This window comes from Nomascus leucogenys, chromosome 11, assembly GCF_006542625.1.
Source record: "Nomascus leucogenys isolate Asia chromosome 11, Asia_NLE_v1, whole genome shotgun sequence".
NCBI lineage: Eukaryota > Metazoa > Chordata > Mammalia > Primates > Hylobatidae > Nomascus > Nomascus leucogenys.
In genome coordinates, this window is record NC_044391.1 from 78,100,177 (window position 1) to 78,118,502 (window position 18,326).

Consider the following 18,326-nt stretch of genomic DNA (forward strand, 5'->3'; position numbering starts at 1 on the left):
CGCCAAGGCAGAGTTTCGTCTTGGACAGAAACCGCACACATCCTCTTCTGAAACTGGAGGATATGGATGTGGATTCTTATGCAGTAGGAGAGTGGGGAATTAAGGAATATTCCAGTGGAGGGACTTGACTTTCTATAGACGTTAGGACAAGGTCATCTACTAAGAGTGAGGGGACAGGGGTTGATGGGATGGTTTAAGAGTACAGGTTTAAGGTCATTTTCGGGAAAAGAAAGATGACCAAGGGCAAGAGTGAGGCTGGCCAGGCTGGCTGAAGCCAGCTGGGAGGGAAGACGTGAACGCACAGGGGCACCAGACCATGAACTGTGAGATTCTCTCCAGCACGCTCAGCTGCCCCGAAGTAGAAGCCAAAAACGCAGATGCAGTACTGCTGGGGATTTGCTAAGGAAGCAGAGGAAGTGAGGGGTGTGAGGGTTCGTAAGAGAGTAATTTAGATCATCAACACAGGATGAATATTGGGTTAGGAAGAAAGGGAGGTCCAGAGAGGGCTGCCAGGTAGGTGGGAACCAAGGAACCAGAAACCTAGAGTCTACAGGGGCTACAAGCAACAGATGTGGAAAATGAGACCATGAATACAATGGAAAGACAGGAGGTTGTGGGCCAAGGTAGAAACAGGAATCCAGCCATCTGCTGGTGAGCCATGTTAGGTGTTTCCAGGAACAATGTGTTTCTGGGGTGGGTAGCTGGATTGAATGCCCCTGTTGTGGTGACAGGGCCTTATGTGGAAAGCAAAAAGGCCTTAAGCCCCGAGCCAACCCAAATGCATTGAGTGTTAACTAAGAGACATACAGTAGGCTAGCAATTGGAAAACCAGCGGAGAAGCAAGAAAGACAGCAGTGCATCTGTGTTTTCTACTTCTACTTGAGGGCAGCTGAGCGTGCTAGAGACAATCTTACAATCCATTGTCTGGAGCCTCTATGCATTCGCATTTCCCCTCCCAGCTGGGCTTTGACAGATTCTGTCAAATCTTCTACACAACAGGGGGTGCTGCTCAGGTTTTTAATCCTAGGAAGCACTGTACGTCCTCCACAAAAGAAGTTAATAAATTTTGGCTGCAACAAACAGCTGTAACAGGTGTTTATAAGCTAATCAGTGATTGGAAGTGCTTTGATAACCTGACCCCGTGTCCTCTCCTCCCAGCGTGGTGCCTGAGAAATGAAGGTGTGAGTTCTGTGCTCCTGGGATCATCCACTCCTGAACAACTCATTGAAAACCTCGGTGCCATTCAGGCAAGTATTGCAGCCCCTTCCGACACCAGGGAATTTAATGGTGCCTTTGAGGCTATCTCCAGGTAGTGTCCCATCTCTCCCCGTCTCTGTCCTTCTGGGTGGGGCAAGAGTAGGGGGAACAAAGGCAACAGAACACTTTCCCAGTACATGGATCCAGGGTTGTCCTCTGCCTATGAACAGGCAGTATTCCCAAAGCTCATTTCTTGGGATGGTTTGTTTCTGTGGAAGAGTGCATTCCAGTGTTATACCCGGCAACTGACTTCCCAGGCCTCGCCTTAAAAGCCTGCCTGATAACTTGCCTGGAAATTTAAGTCACAGGACAATATACATACATCATTTACTCATTTGTTCTTTCCACAAATATTGCCCACCTGCTGTGTGCTGAGCCCCTTCTTGCTGTTCCCTGAACATCTTGTATTCCCCCTCCCATGATAACTTTTATGATAATGTAGTATAACTGCCTGTCTCTCCTGCTAGACTGCAAGCCCTCTGAGGTCAGACCTGTGTCTTTGCTTTTCCACTGGTTTTCCAGTTCCTAGGGTACTTACTACATGTCCCTTAGTTAACACTCAAGATCTATTGAATAAATATTTGCCATGTTTTAAGAGAAATGGGCTCAAAATTCTATTTTGGACTTCCAGGATCACATCTCCCTAGAAGCAAATTTAGGAGGCCCATCCCTATTCCCTATCCCATGAAGATGGCCACTGGTCCAGGGCACTAGATGGGGCCTGCAGCCATATTCTGGGGAGCCTGTAGTGGCAGTGGGTGGGTTGAAAGGATGTTCCTGGGAGCTCTAAGGAGAGGGGTGGAGTTTAGTAACTATTGTGACCACCTCCTTTCCCCAAAGGCCACAACTAGTCCTGAGCCTGTCCTACTCTCAACCCTGCTAAAAGCCCTAGGAATGATCCTGCCCGCAATTCCTGCCATAGCCACTAGCTGCTAAGGTTATCCATTTTTCTCCTGCTCATGGAGGAAAAGAACTGTCTCACAGCTTCTTCCCTATCTACCTGTCCCTGCAACAAGCACATAGCCCTGTTACCATTCCCAAAAGGAAACAGGTGGAGGTAGGGACAAACATGATTTAAAATCCTTTTTAAAAATAGCCCAGAATACACTGTGGAATAAATGGTATAGATCCTTGCCCACTCCCCCAACCTTTCTTAGGACTGTGCAGCCGTGTAATCACCTCTGCCTCTCTGCTTCTAACAATTCCCATATCCAGCCCCGTAACTCCTACTGGATTCTGTGAGGTTCCCTCTACCTACATGAGGAATTCTCCCTCTTATGAATGCCACCTCTTATGTTCATTTATGCTCTGGGAAAAGATAAGGGCACACAGTGATGAGGGGACAGAACAGTTTGTACAAAAAAGAACTGAAATTCAATCCAATGATTTCAGTTTCACTAATATTTATGGAGCACTTATTCTATGCCTGGCATCATGCTAGGCAGTGGGAGGACTGAGATGAGTAAGAATAGGACCTGGCCTTCAAAGAGCTCATGTGCTGGCTGAGAAACAGTGAATTAAAAAATCTGTCCCTTAATTCATTCAACAGATCTTTGAGAGCCTATTGTATACCAGGTACTGGAGATACCACAGGAAAGAAGAAAAACACTGTCTAACCTTAAGGGGTTTTTTACATGCCAGTAGGACAGGCAGATAAATATGCAAAATGATTTCAGGTTGTGAAAAGGGCTATTAAGGAAATCAATGTTTATTTTACTGAGACTGAGAAATGGGTGAGCCTACATTAAATGTTTTTGCAAAAAGCCCCTCTGGAATATGTTTATTCCGAGGGCTTCACATGCCTTCATTTTATACATTCTTTAACAACCATTCACATGTCTTCACACAGCATGTGAAGAGTCCAGGAAAGTGCATTCCAGGGACAGGGAAGAGCAGTGGAAAGGCCCTGAGATGGGAAAGACCTTGACTTTTCCCAGGAACTGCCAGCTAAGGCCAATGTGGTCAACACGTAGTTGAGCACAGGGACAGCAGATGCACTGACGTGGAGAGACAGGCAGGGCCAGGTCTCGCAGGACACCATGGGGTTAGAGTTCATGCTACATGTAACAAGTCCTTGTGGAGGGTTTTAAGAGGAGGGACATGCTCCTATTTGAATGTTTGAAGGTCACTCTGGCTGCCATGTGGAAAGTAGAATGAAGGGCAAGGGCAGTCATCCAGGCAAGAGGCGATTGTGGCTTGAATGAGGGTAGTGGCCATGGAGGGGGAGAGAAGTGGATGGATTCTGCAGGTTTGGGAAAGAGAGACACCATGGCTTGGCAGAAGAGGGAGGAATTGAGGATTCTTATCATGCTAATACAGGGAGATCACTGCCATTCCCGGGGGCAGTCATAGTGCCTAGGGATGGCATATGAGGCAAGTCTAGGGCTGAGGAGTTTTAAAAGCTATGGAAATAGGCAAGGCAGCTGACAGGGAAGGGGACACATTTCAGAGGAAAACTCTTGAGTAATTTTTCTTCCCAAAACATTTCCTCCCTAGCAAGGCTTTGGCTGGCAGCAGGATGAGGCTTTGCCTATCCTAAAGGGGACATTATCCATGCAGCAAGACTGCTACCATTGCGGGCTTACCAATCCTCCCCTGTTCTACTTCACCTCCCACATACCCAGCACTGAAGTCCACCCAAGACAAGCTGTGATTGGGCCCTGCAACATGGTGAAAAGCAGACTGGGTGACTAGGGGTGCCCAGCAGTGGTGGGACTGGCTGCAGAAGGATGGAAAATATGGAGCACCAGCAGTTGTAAGAAAATATTTCTAGTAGGCTGGGAAGGCAGCTGCTTCAAGGGATGCCATGTGCCTAAGATGTGCAGGAACGAAGGGGCCTATGTAAATCAGAGCCTGACAGGTGGGAGAGACAAGAGGAGAAACCACAGCTGCAGGCAGCCCACCTTCACTCGCACAGGTTCCATCCTCGCCACTCCCACCTAAAAGGTGGGAGAACCACCCCTCCCCCTCCTCCCCACATGCCTTAAAACCCTTCTGAGGCTCCCTATCACCTACTCAGAGAAGGCCAGGCTCCACAGCAGTCGGGCCTCATCACTCTCCACCACACCTTCCTGGAATCTGAATCTTGAGCCACTTTCAACCACTCAGAGCTTCGGCGATAACAGTGGCCCTCTGCCTACAAACTGACCACTATCCCAGCCTAGCAAAATCCTACTCCATCCCCAAGTTCCAGATAAACAGGAACCCAATCCTGGGAGGACTTTACTAATGCCCAGCCAGCCCGAGCAACATTGGCCAGACCTCCCCCCAACCCACCACCTATCCCAGGCAGTGTAACATCAAGTTTGCAAAACTAGTAGCCTGTGGGGTGTTTGTAAAATCTGTAGTAGTTTACAATGTTTCAAAGTGGGGCTTCTCTTGAAAATTCTGGTCTTGTGATACTGTATCTTGTTTTATTTGAGTACTTTCATGGTTTCTTTTTTTAATGTTTAAATCTCTTTCCTATAGAAATTTGTTTTGGTGTAATGAATGAAGGATTCTTCTCACAAGGCTAACCCGCTGTATTTTAGACAAAAAAAAAAAAAATCCAACAAATCCAATTTCTAGGTTTTTGGTCTCATTGTTACAATCTCATTTTAAATAACACATTAGCTGTTTGGACACTGAAATTCCAGAGCTAGTGGGAAACCAAATTCTTCCTTCAGCTTCAGACAGTAAAACATTCATCAGAATGAAGTTTCCCAGGCTGGCAGCTCTATTTTGCCAAACCCTAAGGCTTCTGAGGATAGCACTTGAGTGGAGACAAGGTCACCTTGGCCAGCAGGATTGCAGCAAAGGAAGAATGAGGTTGAAACCTCAGAATTGGTCGTCAGAATTGTATTTCACCACAGTCTCCACACAGGGTCAGACTTTTCCAGTGAGAAAGTCTGCCTTTGTCCCTTGTCTTATGGTGTAATGTGTACCCTTGGTCCACTTCTCACAGTAAATGCTAGCCTTGGATGAGCTCATCCTTTCCCTGGGCTTCAATCAGCATGTCGGTGCAAATGACTCACAAACCCTCAACTCCAGTCCTCCGGCAGCTACTAAGCTCCACAGCTGCACTTGCAGCTGCTCAGTCACTCCTAGGTGGATATTCCACAGGCACTTGACACTCAACACATCCTACTCCCTCCCAACTTCTTATTCCCCAAACTACTTCTCCTTTGGTTTCTAATGTCAATAATCAATACCAATATACTTCTACTTAGTCTTGACACCACCATCATCCCCCAAAATGTCTCTCAGGTCCACTTTTCTGCTACACTGCCCTAGTTAAGGCCCTATTGCCCGGCTTGGATTGTAATACATATCTAACATCTGTGTCCCCTTTCAACCTCCTCCAACTCATCCTTCAAACTACCTCCAGGTGTCTGACAGGGTTACTCCTAGATCAGAAGTCCTGACAGGTTCCCCACTGCCTAAAGTGGGGACTCCATAAAATGGCATTCAAGGCTTTCCACACTCTAATCCCGTTCTTACCATCTGTATCCTGTTCTTAGCATCCCCACACCTACACCAATCACTGTGTATTATCACTCCAGTTCACTTTTCCATGCTATTCCATCTACCTGGGATGCCTGTTAAACCCCAGCCATCATTCACCAGGGTTAAGACCACCAGTCAGAATAAATCTCTCCTTAGTCTCTAGACCTGTGCTGTGTACTACTATAGTTCTAGCCACATGTGACTACTGTATGCGGGAAAGATGGTGAGTCCAAACAGAGATGTGCTTTAAGTGTAACATGTTCACAAGATGTGACTGACTTAGTACCAAAAACAACTGTCGAGTATCTTTTCTATATTGATTACATGCTGAAATAATGTTTTGGACATAATGGAGTAAAAACATGTATTAACTTCACTGTTCTTTTTAAGGTATCTAATAGAAAATTTAAAATTACAAATGTGGCTTGCATTATATTTCTATTGGATACAGCTGCTCTATATTTCTATGAGCCTTGACTTATGCCTTTATGCCTTCCATTATATTTCTATTGGATAGAGCTGCTCTGTATTTCTATGAGCCTTCACTTATGTCTTTATGCCTTCGTTTATGCAGTCAATCATCAACAACGCCCCTGACCTCAAGGAGCTTACAATGTGATGGTGTGTGTGTGGGGGGGGGGGGGGGTGGGGGGGGGCTTATATTTCAGCTGTGCTTTATGAAGATACATGACTCTAGATTACTTTGCTAAATATAGAGCACAAAAAACTGAATGATCAGCACTGCTAACAATATCCTTTGTACTTCTCCTCCTGCTCTCAGGTTCTCCCAAAGATGACATCACATGTGGTAAATGAGATTGATAACATATTGCGCAATAAGCCCTACAGCAAGAAGGACTACAGATCATAAGGCAATGCATGAACCACAGAAGCTGCATGGTTAAAATAGCGGCCTGTGCTCAGTACAGAAAGGTGTTACTAACCAGTCTTTTGAATCACTTAGCAGCTTGCTGCTCAACCTCTAGTGTCCCTCCCTGGATTCTTTGAGGTGTCTGCTGTCGCTACCACTGTGCACATCTGAAAACTCACAACCAAGAAAATCCATTCTATTTTCTTATCTTGGACTGGAGTCACCTATTCTTGCATTGCTGTATACACCTCATGCTTATGCAATGGGAAGAATATGGGGGCTGGGGGGTGACATACTACCTTCAGGCATTTGGTAACTCAAAGGCGGCTGTACAGATACATTTTTTCAAAAGAACAAAATCCACAGATGCAATGTGAGTTGCATAAGAAACAGAGTAGATAGACTAAATTCATTGAAGGAAAGGAATTGAGAGATTTTTCTTAGGAAACAGATTGTTAAGTAAATAGTTACTGCAAAAAAAAAAAAAAAAACAGTATCTTCACTCAAAAGTCTTGCTTGGAAGAATAAGCAGAAAGAATTTTATATATTCTTTTTCTATTTTCACATTCATACTAACAAGTTTTGTTCCATTTGTTATTCAATAAAACAAAAATTTCTAGGTATTTGCTTTATTACCTTTCAAATATTCACTGTTGCTTGGCCCCAAGAATGGCCTTGTACAACTTATCCAGAATGTCTATTAGGATTCTAATGTTACGTCCACTTACCAGTAGAGACAGTAAAAGGATGAATGCCCCAATCTTTAGTGACATTGCAGCTGATTTATAAAAGAGAGGGCTACACTGCTATGGAAACTTAGCTTCGAAGAAAATGCAATGTATCTGCAATTAGGTGTTCATTTTTTACTACATTTTATTAAAACCTGCTTTATACTTTCAAGTGCTTGTAGGCACAACTTCTGCAAGTTTAAATATTTGAGCTTTACAAAAACATACACATGCTCAGTTTTTTAAGTAAACCTGTAAAATACCCAGACAGGCAAATGTTCATTGTTTAATTAGCACTGGGATTTTACAATATAATGTTTGGTATTTATGAGGCGTTGTTAACATGAAAGTCAACCACTGGCTTTGTGAAAAATGCTATGTCACTATTCAGAATATGCTGGGTAAATTAACTTGCCTAGTGAAAAGCAAAATGTTAAAGAACTTCTGGTTCTATAAACGTATTATATGCACTAAACTATATGCATGAAAGTTCTTTGCATGGATTAATGGGGCTTACCCTTGTTGCACTCAAAATCTGAGATATCTAGCCCTGCCACTATTGGCTACTTACCCTCATTAATATCCCACTTGAGAAAAATTGTGAGACTATACTGTGTCAGTACCTGTAAAAAGAGAGAAAACATGTTTTTGGTTTTTTTTTTGAAGGGGGTGGTGTGGGAGTGGCCCTTTAACTCTATTTGGATATCTGAGGATGTACACAATTCTAATTTAATTTTCTGGTCGCAAGTTCCCCACACAGAAATCACTTTGAGGTTTACAGAAGAACTGTAATATTATTTTATAATGCGATTGTCTGTCATTATTTCTAGATACGTACTTCATGGTTAAATTCTAAATCTGAAAATGCTAGTGGGAGATATCAAGAAATTCTATTTGATTACTAGTACCTGTATTCTAACAGAGTTTGAATTTTTTGCCCGAGTATCAGAATGATGGAAATTTATCATTTTTTTCAGTTGTTCATTGTGTATCCAATCCAGCGAACTGCTGTATGTATAAAGGAGCTGAGGTGCTGTCTAATGGGAAATGTGATTTGATTTATTTGCTTAGAGTAATAAAAGCATTTTGTGCATTCAATCTCACAATAGATTTTATCTGATCTTTCACTGTAAGGCTTATGTATATTTTCCATATATGTAAAACATACACATGTAAAATATATGTGGCCATAAAATAAATAGGCAATAATCATCTAAATAAAAATTACATTGGCAGCTAAGCTGCACTGAATACTCACTCAACAGAAATAGTAGTGATCAAAAGTCTGAGGTTTAAATTGCAATCCAAACATTTTCTATCAATGGAGATTAACTACTGAAGATATCATTTCTCACTGGGTTTTAGAACACTCTGCACTAAGGTTAAGGCTTCACAAATTCACTTTTAAAAACTTGCAAATCAAAACCAAATATAAATATTATGGCTTAGCTGTGGGAACAGTTTTTTATATGCAAATCTGTCATGGTAAATATACTAATGTATTTCACAGTTATGTCCTTAAAAAAATTCCACGCACTCTTTTCTTTTCTCTTCCGAAAAGAATTCCCTGGCAGAGAATCTATCATTCCAAAAGGTAACGTGGGTACCAGCCATCCCTATATGGAAATCTCAGGCAAACTAGAAACCCTGTGTCTGGCTTCCCACTTTAAGAACTGCCACTTCATCTTCATGAAGAGAGTGCCAAAGCCATGAGGCAGATGTCAGAGCCTGAAGGAAACTTACTTAGCCATCTGCAAAGCCATCCCTCTTTGACAAATGAGAAAAATGAGCATCTATCTAGGCCTGGATAGATGATGAAAAAACTTGCCCAAACTCACACACTGCTAGTTGATGGCAGAACCAGGCCTAGAACCCAAGTATTTTGTGTTCTAGTTCAGTGCTCCCTTAGGTAGATTTTTTTTTTTCTTTTTAAGCTTTAAAGTTTTATGCAGAAATTGTGAGAATGTTGAAGTTAAAAAACTTAAGTATTAATCCAAACTCAGAAATCAAACAGGGATAAGTCAGCAAAAAGATATATTGAAAATTCATGAAGGCCAACGAGAAGTTAGCCTCTATCATCTCCCTAAAAATTTAAACCAACCCCCCAAAAGACCCTCCTAATCTATTAATTCCTCTGCTTGGGAGTCCCAAGGAAGTGAAAGAGAATCCCTTAGAGCTCTAATAGATACATCTATAAATTGTTTTTCTCCATAAATGTACCCATACATGTATCCTTCCATCCTATCTCCAGAAGCAGCAGTGACGGGCATGCACACTGAAAACAAAGAAAGAGGGCAGGCAGGAAGGCACAGCAGGTACATACTGGCAGAGGCCTGATGTCTGCCCTTTACTGTAACTGCTCAATGCCTTTCATTGCCTCACATACATTTGATTGGTAACTACAAAGATGTGCATTTACATGTGTGAGATATTAAAATGATGGTTACATATATACCTATGTACCAAACCTGCATGGTCAGCACATGTATCCCAGAACTTAAAGTAAAATAAAAAACAATTTGAAAACAAAAAAAGATGGTTAATGTAAAATAATATAATAAAGATTATGTACTTCATCATAGGATTCTTATAAAGTGTAGGGAAAATACAAATTTTAAAAAGCAAAATTTAATCATACTTATTAAGCAAGACTTTTCACAAGAATTGAGTATAAATTCAATCTCCATATTTCAGTTAACTTCAAACCTTGTTTCAAATTATCCTTTCCAAGTTTCAATAATATGCCAAATAGGACAACCAGTAAACTTTTACTGCTTAAGAATATCAATCCAAGATTTTTATTAAGTTAAAATGGAGGAACTAAAAATAGGTAAATGAAAATGTAACACTTTAGTGCTATTTATGAGTATGAACAAAGGAATTTAATCACTTTGAATCCCAATTACAGATGAATCTTTTATTTCATGGGTGCTGCGTATGTGGTCTTTTTAAGACAAAAATTCTACAGCATGGTTTTACTAAGTCAGATTGAGTAGGTCGCATCTCTGTGTGCCACACAGAACTTTTAGACGACAGTAGAGGGGAAAAGGTTCTGCAATTCCTCACAGTGAAGTACTCACACAGTAAATCCTTAACGAAAACTACAGAACTGTGAGTATATGCCTTATAATCTTATGCACAGAAATGTATCTATTAGTACAGAAAGTTGGTTAAAAACAGAGTGCTGCAGGAAAAATTCACAACAGTAAACAAATTTTGCTCACTCATTTTCCTACAAATCTTCAGTTTATTAATTCAAGAGAAACTATATTAGGAATATTCGGCTGATACCCCTATTTCACTACCTCATCTGAGCTACACTGTATTATACCAAGAATGGTGGCAATTTTTTCCCCATCTATACAGGCACTGCCATCTAGTGGCAAGTTTTCACCAGCAATTTTAAAAGATAGTGGCCCAACTCTGGTAACAAATAGTAGAAACTGATGGTTTGTCAAATAAGCAAATGCATTTATTTGATACACAAATTCCATGCCACCAGTTAAACTATGGTCTGGCTTGTTTTTTTTTTTTTTTTTTTAATCAACAGTAAAGAAAACTTTTTGGGTTTTTTTGTTTCTTTTTTGAGATGGAGTCTCACCCTTGCCACCCAGGCAGTGGCACGATCTCGACTCACTGCAACCTCTGCCTCCTGGGTTGAGGCAGTTCTCCTGCTTCAGCCTCCCAAGTAGCTGAGATTACAGGCGCCCACCACCACGCCCGGCTAATTTTTGTATTTTTAGTAGAGACAGGGTGTCACCATGTTGGCCAGGAGTTCAAGAAAAGTTTTTAAAAAATAATAAACCTCTTAAGTGTTACCGTAACTGTACCTTGCAGTGAATGTTGACTTCTCTAGTCACTCCACATTATCCAGTGATGGCACCTAGATAATAATGCACCAAAGAAAAGTAAAGAATTGCAGACTTCTAGAAGCTATGATGAAATAATTCTCAGTTGCAGAAAATGATCTGGGTCATTATGCAAATGCATTCCTGCCTGTTTTTCTTCCAAGTTCTTGGATGGAGCCCAACACATCTGACAGCATGGAAGTGGAAGTTAAACTCCTGAATATTTTTTATAAAATTATAAAGAAAAGAACTAATAACATGTACGAAACTCACATTAAATTTAGAAGTGGATACTAAAGATTAGGACTATATTTCCTTTGGGGTGCTGCTTGTAGGAAATTACTGAATGACAACTGCTATCACCTGTGATTTCATATCCTTTTAGCTGATATTGCTGAAAAGCTTCCCAAACCTTTTCAAGTCATGGCATACACAAGAAATGATATCTGTACATAAACGGGTAAAAAAAATGCAAGAGATTGCTCTCAGCTGGATCCCCAAGGGCTAAAGAGATAAATATTTTGCTCACAATCAATGGGAACCTGTGTGAACTAAAGAGTCAAATGTATGAAAGTCCTCATGGAAAAATGCTGACAAGCACTAAAATCACTGTAAATTCCTTGGAGAGTTCTCAGAATTGCAGAAGTTCAGAAAAATTACTTTGGTCTTTTACATGTCAATATTCAGGAAAGAGGTTCTTTCTCTTACTTAACATTCCTCCAGGGTGTGAGACCCTGGTCAAGGAAAACAATGATTCCTGTGTCTCAGTAAGTCAAACCAACATGGCAGGGTCAAGTTGACCTCCCTGGCCACTCAGGGCCAAAGCCACACAGCGGAACAGTGTGTTCTTTACCCTCGTAGGACAACTCTCATATGCCTGGGCACTATTTTTAGGTTACTACCTTGGCTGCCCTTCTTTAAAAAAAAAAAAAAACAGAACTTTTCCACAAGTTTCTCTTCCTCAAGTTGGAAAATGGGAGAAATGTTTTTAATTTTGTGTTATTTCAGATCACAAATTCAAACACTTGTAAACATTAAGCTTCTGTTCAATCCCCTGGGAAGAGGATTCATTCTGATATTTATGGTTCAAAAGAAGTTGTAATATTGTGCTTGGAACACAGAGAACCAGTTATTAACTTCCTACTACTATTATATAATAAATAACAACAGCTCGGCCGAGGTTACTGTGACCTCTGACAGATCAAGGAAACAAGTTATTTTCTCCTCTTGTGATTACAGCACATTGCAAGACATTTGTTTCCTTTTAATAAACGTCCTGGTACTCTGAGTTTCCCTTTTAATTCACTTAATTTCAACAATCTGTCAAAAACAGCCAATAAACAAATACTGAATTACATTCTACTGGGTTTTTTAAAGGCTCTAGACTATAAAAACATCTTGTGTCTCCCACCCTGACCACCCTGCTACTTTTCCATATATCATAGGCCACCCATAGACACAAAGCCAGGGGGTGAGGCTGACATGGTCTATTTGGAGCCAGTAGACAGGAGGGCGATGAGTCCTGATGAAGCACTTATGGACAAAATGTAGTTCCTGTAAGAAATTTAATGTTATGGAAAAATGAGTAACTCCAAATTAGTTTTTCGAGAAAATAAAGAGGCCACCTCTTTGGAATGTACTGCTTCCTTCCTGACACTTGGTGTAATCATAATGATGTGCAGCCCCATTGTCTGCGAACACAATTTGCAAGACAGAAAACCAAAAAAAAAAAAAATGGAAACCATTCACAGGAAATGTGTTCCAATTTAGAAAAAAACACTTAAGACAGAAACCTAGAACACATGATCACAAAGAATAATCTGAATTCCATTTAACCTTCACGAAAAGAGTTGATCAAAGAACATGGAGAGAAAAGGGATTTGTTTTCCTTTTCTCCCCCTAAGAGCAATGGAAAAATAAGTCTTCCCTGCGAATCAGTGTTTTGCTGCAGTTGGCTTGCAACAGCAAGGAGGTTCTAAAAGTTCGAAGCTACTCCCAGCCTCAGAACTGTACAATTTTCAGCAAACCACTCCAGCATTCCCAGAAGGTACACGCTGGAGGGTATCTGATATTTTATTACATCATAATCACCAATTGTTAAAATCTTGGCTGCACATTCCTGGATAACACCTTTAATAAATTAATAAGAGAAGACTGATTCTTGCCCAAAAGCTCAACTTAACAGCAGCTTGAAACACTATTAAGATACACTGGAATGAACCTATTTAACTGCATTGGCCATCCACCCAACCCCCAGAGCCCAAAAATAACAGATACAGGGGCTTATTATTTCAGAAGCTATCAAAAATGACAGGTTTGCTTTGGCTCTTTGGAGCTTTTTTTTTAAGGAGGCAAGGACACAGATTCCCATAGACTACTTTATAATACTTTATCATACAGTCATAATTCATAAACTTAAAAGAATCTTAAACCAATAGCTGTTATTTTAAATGTCCAGAAAGCTATCTAAAGTCAGCACTATTTAATGGACTGACTCCCAGAGTAGTTTTTCTTTCCACTAAAATATCCAGACAAGTCAAAACCAAAACGAACTACTGTTTCTTGACTTCTAAAAAAGATAATCAACCTTGAAAAGGATACACTGTGGGGTTGAAGTTCTTCAATATGAAGAAGGAAGCAACAATGACCACGACCAGGAACAGAGTGTTGTTATAGAAGATGGAAAATGTTGTAGCTTCATAATCAGCAACTTCATTCTTCTTCCATAAGATTCTAGAGACACAGAAACAAGTCAAACAAGCTTATAAATATGATTTAAAAAAACTTTAAGAACCAAATGGCTCTAGTTCATCATAAAACAAGTTTTTCCTTGAGTGTTCTAGGGTAAGAATGTGTTTGTAATATTAAATTTAGTCAGAATTGTCCCCTTTCTTCCACTGAAAAAAAAATATGTCACTCTATGATAGTGAAGAAAACATCATGCTGGTTATGTTACCATTTTTCCCAGGCAACCAGGGTTATGGAAGAAAGGACTCATTAATGGCAACCAGCACGGTTTCATCAGCAGCTAAGTCAAATATCTTTCTCTTGGCCCTTACCTAAAACTCACACTCCATGATTAGCAGCCTGTGGAGTTTCCTTGGCTATACCTTGGGCTTGAGGCTTTCTATAGCCTACGGATTTCAGACTTCAATATCACACCTTCAGAAGACAATCCCAATGACAAAAATTACCTGTGGTCTCACACAAGTAGGCTATTGTTAGCCATCTTTATTAATTCAAACCAAAAAAAAGCGCTTAATCATTAGGAGGACTTTTTAATGCCTGCAAAATCCTTCTACTTTTTATTCTATTTTACTTGTTCTGATAGTTTATCTTATTAATTTACTAGTATTTCATCCATCTTTTCTTTTACCCCTTCACACAGGCAAAAGGAAGTTATAGGATGCCTGTGAATAAGGGAGCCTTCATTCTTGTTGGTTAATTAACTTTGTAAAGCAGTTTTTAAAAGGGTAGGTTGTGACCCATTAGTGGGATGTGAACTCAATCAAGTGGATCGAATGCCCACAGAAATTAATTGAGTGGGTTGAGACCAGCATTTTAAAAAAATGAAATAGGAAAGAACAGAAAAACATCAGCAGCACATTGCACAGAGTAGGGTAATTATTGTTTTATGAAACAAGTGCATGTGTCCACGTGTGAGTTTATTTGGTCAAAAGGTAAAATACATATTTTTTACTGTAGGTCATTATCAAAAAGGTTGAAGGCCACTATTGTAGACACTTCGTCCCCCAAAAAGATAAACCTACTCTAGAGTCAGATGACACATCCCCTCAACCCTAAGGACAGCACTTTAAAAGTCAGTGGTAACTGACACATTTTATTCATTAAGTATACTAATCCAAAGACAACAAGTTTTGCTAGAAAGGAGCTAAATGAAGGCTAATTAACATCTTATGCTCATCTTCAGAAATCTGTAGTCTCGAACAGATGCCATATTTCCTCAATTCTACAGACACCATCAACTTAATAACTCTTCTATTTACTGTAAGTTTGGAGGAAGGGAAGGACATTACATTAAGTGCAGCCATCAACTATAAAACACCTTCTAATTTCATAGAAGCTTAAATGTAAATTTTTAAAAAACGTGAGATGGAGTTCCAGGAAACATATCATTCTAACACTCATCAATGAGACCAGCCTAGTAAGATGCATAGTCTCAACATGGTTTAACACTAGAATGAACACTCAGAACAACTGCCTCCATTTTTAAGACTCTGGCATGAGACCCAGTGAAGGCAGGTTGCTTACGTAGGTTATTAGCCTGACTTTACTCTAGATGATAAAATTATCTCACTTGCATCACAGTGCTTCTCCTTAACTTCTTTTCTGTCAAGCCCTAAATAAGAAGTGATATGGTTTGGCTCTGTGTCCCCACCCAAATCTCATCTTGAATTGTAATCCTCACATGTTGAGGGAGGGACCTGGTGGGAGGTGACTGGATCATGGGTGCGGTTTCCTCCATGCCATTCTCGTGACAGTGAGGGAGTTGTCACAAAATCTGATGGTTTAAAAATGGCAGTTTCTCCTGCGCTCACTCGCTCTCCTGCCACCTTGTGTAGAAGGCACTTGCTTCTTCACCTTCCACCATGATTGTAAGTTTTTTGAGGCATCCCCAGTCACGCAGAACTGTGAGTCAATTAAACTTTTCTTTATAAATTACCCAGTCTCTGGTAGTATCTTTATAGCGCCGTGAAAATGGACTAATACAAGAACCATTTTCAAAAAAGTTTTAATGAAAGAAGTGGCCCAATCCTTTAGATTTCCCTAGATCCCAATATGAGCATGTGTTAGTTACATCAGTGTATAAAGTCAGGACTGCCTGACAGCCTTTAGAACTTTTTCTGAGTCCACCCATATCCTGTTTTTTTCTGTTTCTGTTTTAAATTTAGGACCCCCAAATGCCCTCATTGCCAATGGTTCTGCCTAGTAGAAGACATTTTCTTCCTAGTAGGAAACATGGTTTGGGACAGCACTTCCCAATATCTTAAGGATGTTTTCAGGAAGAGCTTCCTACAAGAGAAAAGTTGAGACCAAGCAACTGTTACATTCAAATAATGTCAAATGATAGATCACCTGTAAATCAAGAAAAAACCACACTCGCACTCTGGAATGAATGTTAATGAATCTCACATTCTCCTCTGCTTATTTCCATCCTTGGATAAATGAATATTTTAAAGTACTTTTAAGCGGCATGGAGTATATATTCCAAATGAATGTAGACAGAGCTTTGAGAGATACACATCTAAGCAAAGAAATGTTGATAAGCCTTCTCCTTACATCAAATCTCCTGGAACTCTTTCAGAGAGAAACAAGCTAGATCTTAATGAGAGGCTCTGGTCCCAGTTATCGAGGTCAATCAATACAGTACAAACTGTATCCCGTATGGCTTTTATGGTGGAAATAAAAACAGCCAAATTTCTACCAATGAAAAGAAGAGAAATTTTATAATGTTCTGACACTCTACACTTATATATATCCATGAAACCTCCACCTCACCCCACTTTGAAATACCTAATCCAGCAAATGGCAAAGGTTTCATTCCCAATTTCAACTGATTCACTAGTAGTGACTAGCTGAACACTAAACTGAGAAAGATTCTGAGACATAACCAGGATCAAAAACAAGTGCCAGACCAAATCTGTCCACGACTGCAGTGGGCAGAGGAAACCCATTTATTATCCCTGACATAATTAATCACTGAAAACCTTTAAAAGCTGTAACAAACATTTTGAAATTTAGGTAACTATGCATACCCTAGTTTAAGAAACACCATTGTAATGAAAAATTCAACAAAAAGTTTTTTCTAAAACAGTGATCTAGATTCTCTAACCTTGATCCCTATGCAAAAAATATGCAATTGGAAAGCTATGCAACCCGACCTCATTAAAGCTGCTCCATGCAGAAAGGCCTCCATTGTCATAATACTGTGCCTTCAGTTTTATAAAGGAGCCATAGGAGATAATCATTTTAATAATGTTTTGGCACCTTTCCAAAACCACTATAGAAAACATTGTTCATTAAGTTACTCAGTGTCCCTTAAATAAGGATCCACTTGATAAAGTATTTCCAAGATCCAGTGCCAGGAAAGTTTCTTTTCAGAAAGACTTGCATGCTGCTTCTCGTCAGACAATGAAAGCTATGTGACCTCAGATGCTTCCCCTGACACCTGGAAACCCACAACTAAGTTCAGTGCTCAGTTGCTGTAACTAAGGTACTTGCTTATCCACCTTTTCTTCCTTTTAAGTGGTTTCTGGTCCTTTAAAAGTGTGTTACTTGTTTTATATGCATTTTAAGAAAACCGTATTAAATACAGAAAATATATTATATGCACTTTAACACTGGAAGTTCACACAAAGTCTTTCTGGAGCAAAGTGGGTAAAAAATATGTTCCAACAAAGCACCTTCGTGATACTGAAACAAAAGATCCATGAAAACAAGCAAACTCACAACTGTTAAACTATGTGGCAATTCTTCAGCGCAAGTTTACTCAGGGATTTCTGCTACTCAGATGTTAAGATTGTCCAATAAGCTTTCTAAGAGCAGCTGGCAGAAAAAATTGGGACTAGGGGCTAACAAATGTGGCACAGAATTGGGCAACAGGAGAAAAACCCAGTTATTTTCTTTTTCCCAACCAATACAGATAACTAATTACTGGATATCCCTCAGGAAGCTCAGGAACAGAAATACCACCACATAGACATGCTAACACATAAACCCTTCAGACCTGGAGGGGTTAGGCGATATGTTCAAGGTTGTACACCTATTAACAGACAAAGCCTGCTCTGTACAAAGCTCTGTTGCCTCCTCGATTCCAGCAGACAGTTACAAGTACAAGCTCTCAAGTCAGACTGCCTGTGTTCTTATCATGGATCTACCATGTACTAATTCAGGACCTTGGGCAAGTTACCCAAGCTTTCTGTACCTTTGTTGCCTCAGGTATAAAAAGGAGATAAAAATAGTACCTACTTCACAGGGCTCTTTAGAGGAATAAATCAACTATTGTACAGCACAGATAAAAGTATCTGGTTGTAATAAAAACTCTAAAAGTCACCTATTACTATTACTATTTCCATTACAACTACTACTACAATTCCAAAATTTACCTCAGACAAT

General features: G+C 40.2%; 2 protein-coding genes across 4 annotated transcripts in view; one reads left to right on the forward strand and one right to left on the reverse strand.

The window, feature by feature from the left end:
* The window catches only part of KCNAB1 (potassium voltage-gated channel subfamily A member regulatory beta subunit 1), a 414,684-nt gene extending 406,089 nt beyond the window's left edge, over nucleotides 1-8,595 (forward strand). The window contains exons 13-14 of one of the 2 annotated variants that reach the window (XM_003256336.4): nucleotides 1,159-1,247; nucleotides 6,524-8,444. In XM_003256336.4, coding sequence (XP_003256384.1) covers nucleotides 1,159-1,247; nucleotides 6,524-6,613 — 179 coding nt within the window. In that variant the 3' untranslated portion in view covers nucleotides 6,614-8,444. Of the gene's footprint in view, nucleotides 1-1,158; nucleotides 1,248-6,523 lie in introns of both variants that reach the window. The other variant, XM_003256334.4, reaches the window with a different exon arrangement.
* SSR3 (signal sequence receptor subunit 3) overlaps nucleotides 7,994-18,326 on the reverse strand; it is a 64,953-nt gene continuing 54,620 nt past the window's right edge. Inside the window, exons 6-7 of one of the 2 annotated variants that reach the window (XM_030822748.1) lie at nucleotides 13,791-13,922; nucleotides 7,994-8,712 (exon numbers count right to left, since the gene is read on the reverse strand). In XM_030822748.1, coding sequence (XP_030678608.1) covers nucleotides 8,703-8,712; nucleotides 13,791-13,922 — 142 coding nt within the window. In that variant the 3' untranslated portion in view covers nucleotides 7,994-8,702. Of the gene's footprint in view, nucleotides 8,713-11,507; nucleotides 12,744-13,790; nucleotides 13,923-18,326 lie in introns of those variants that run through there. The other variant, XM_003256338.4, reaches the window with a different exon arrangement.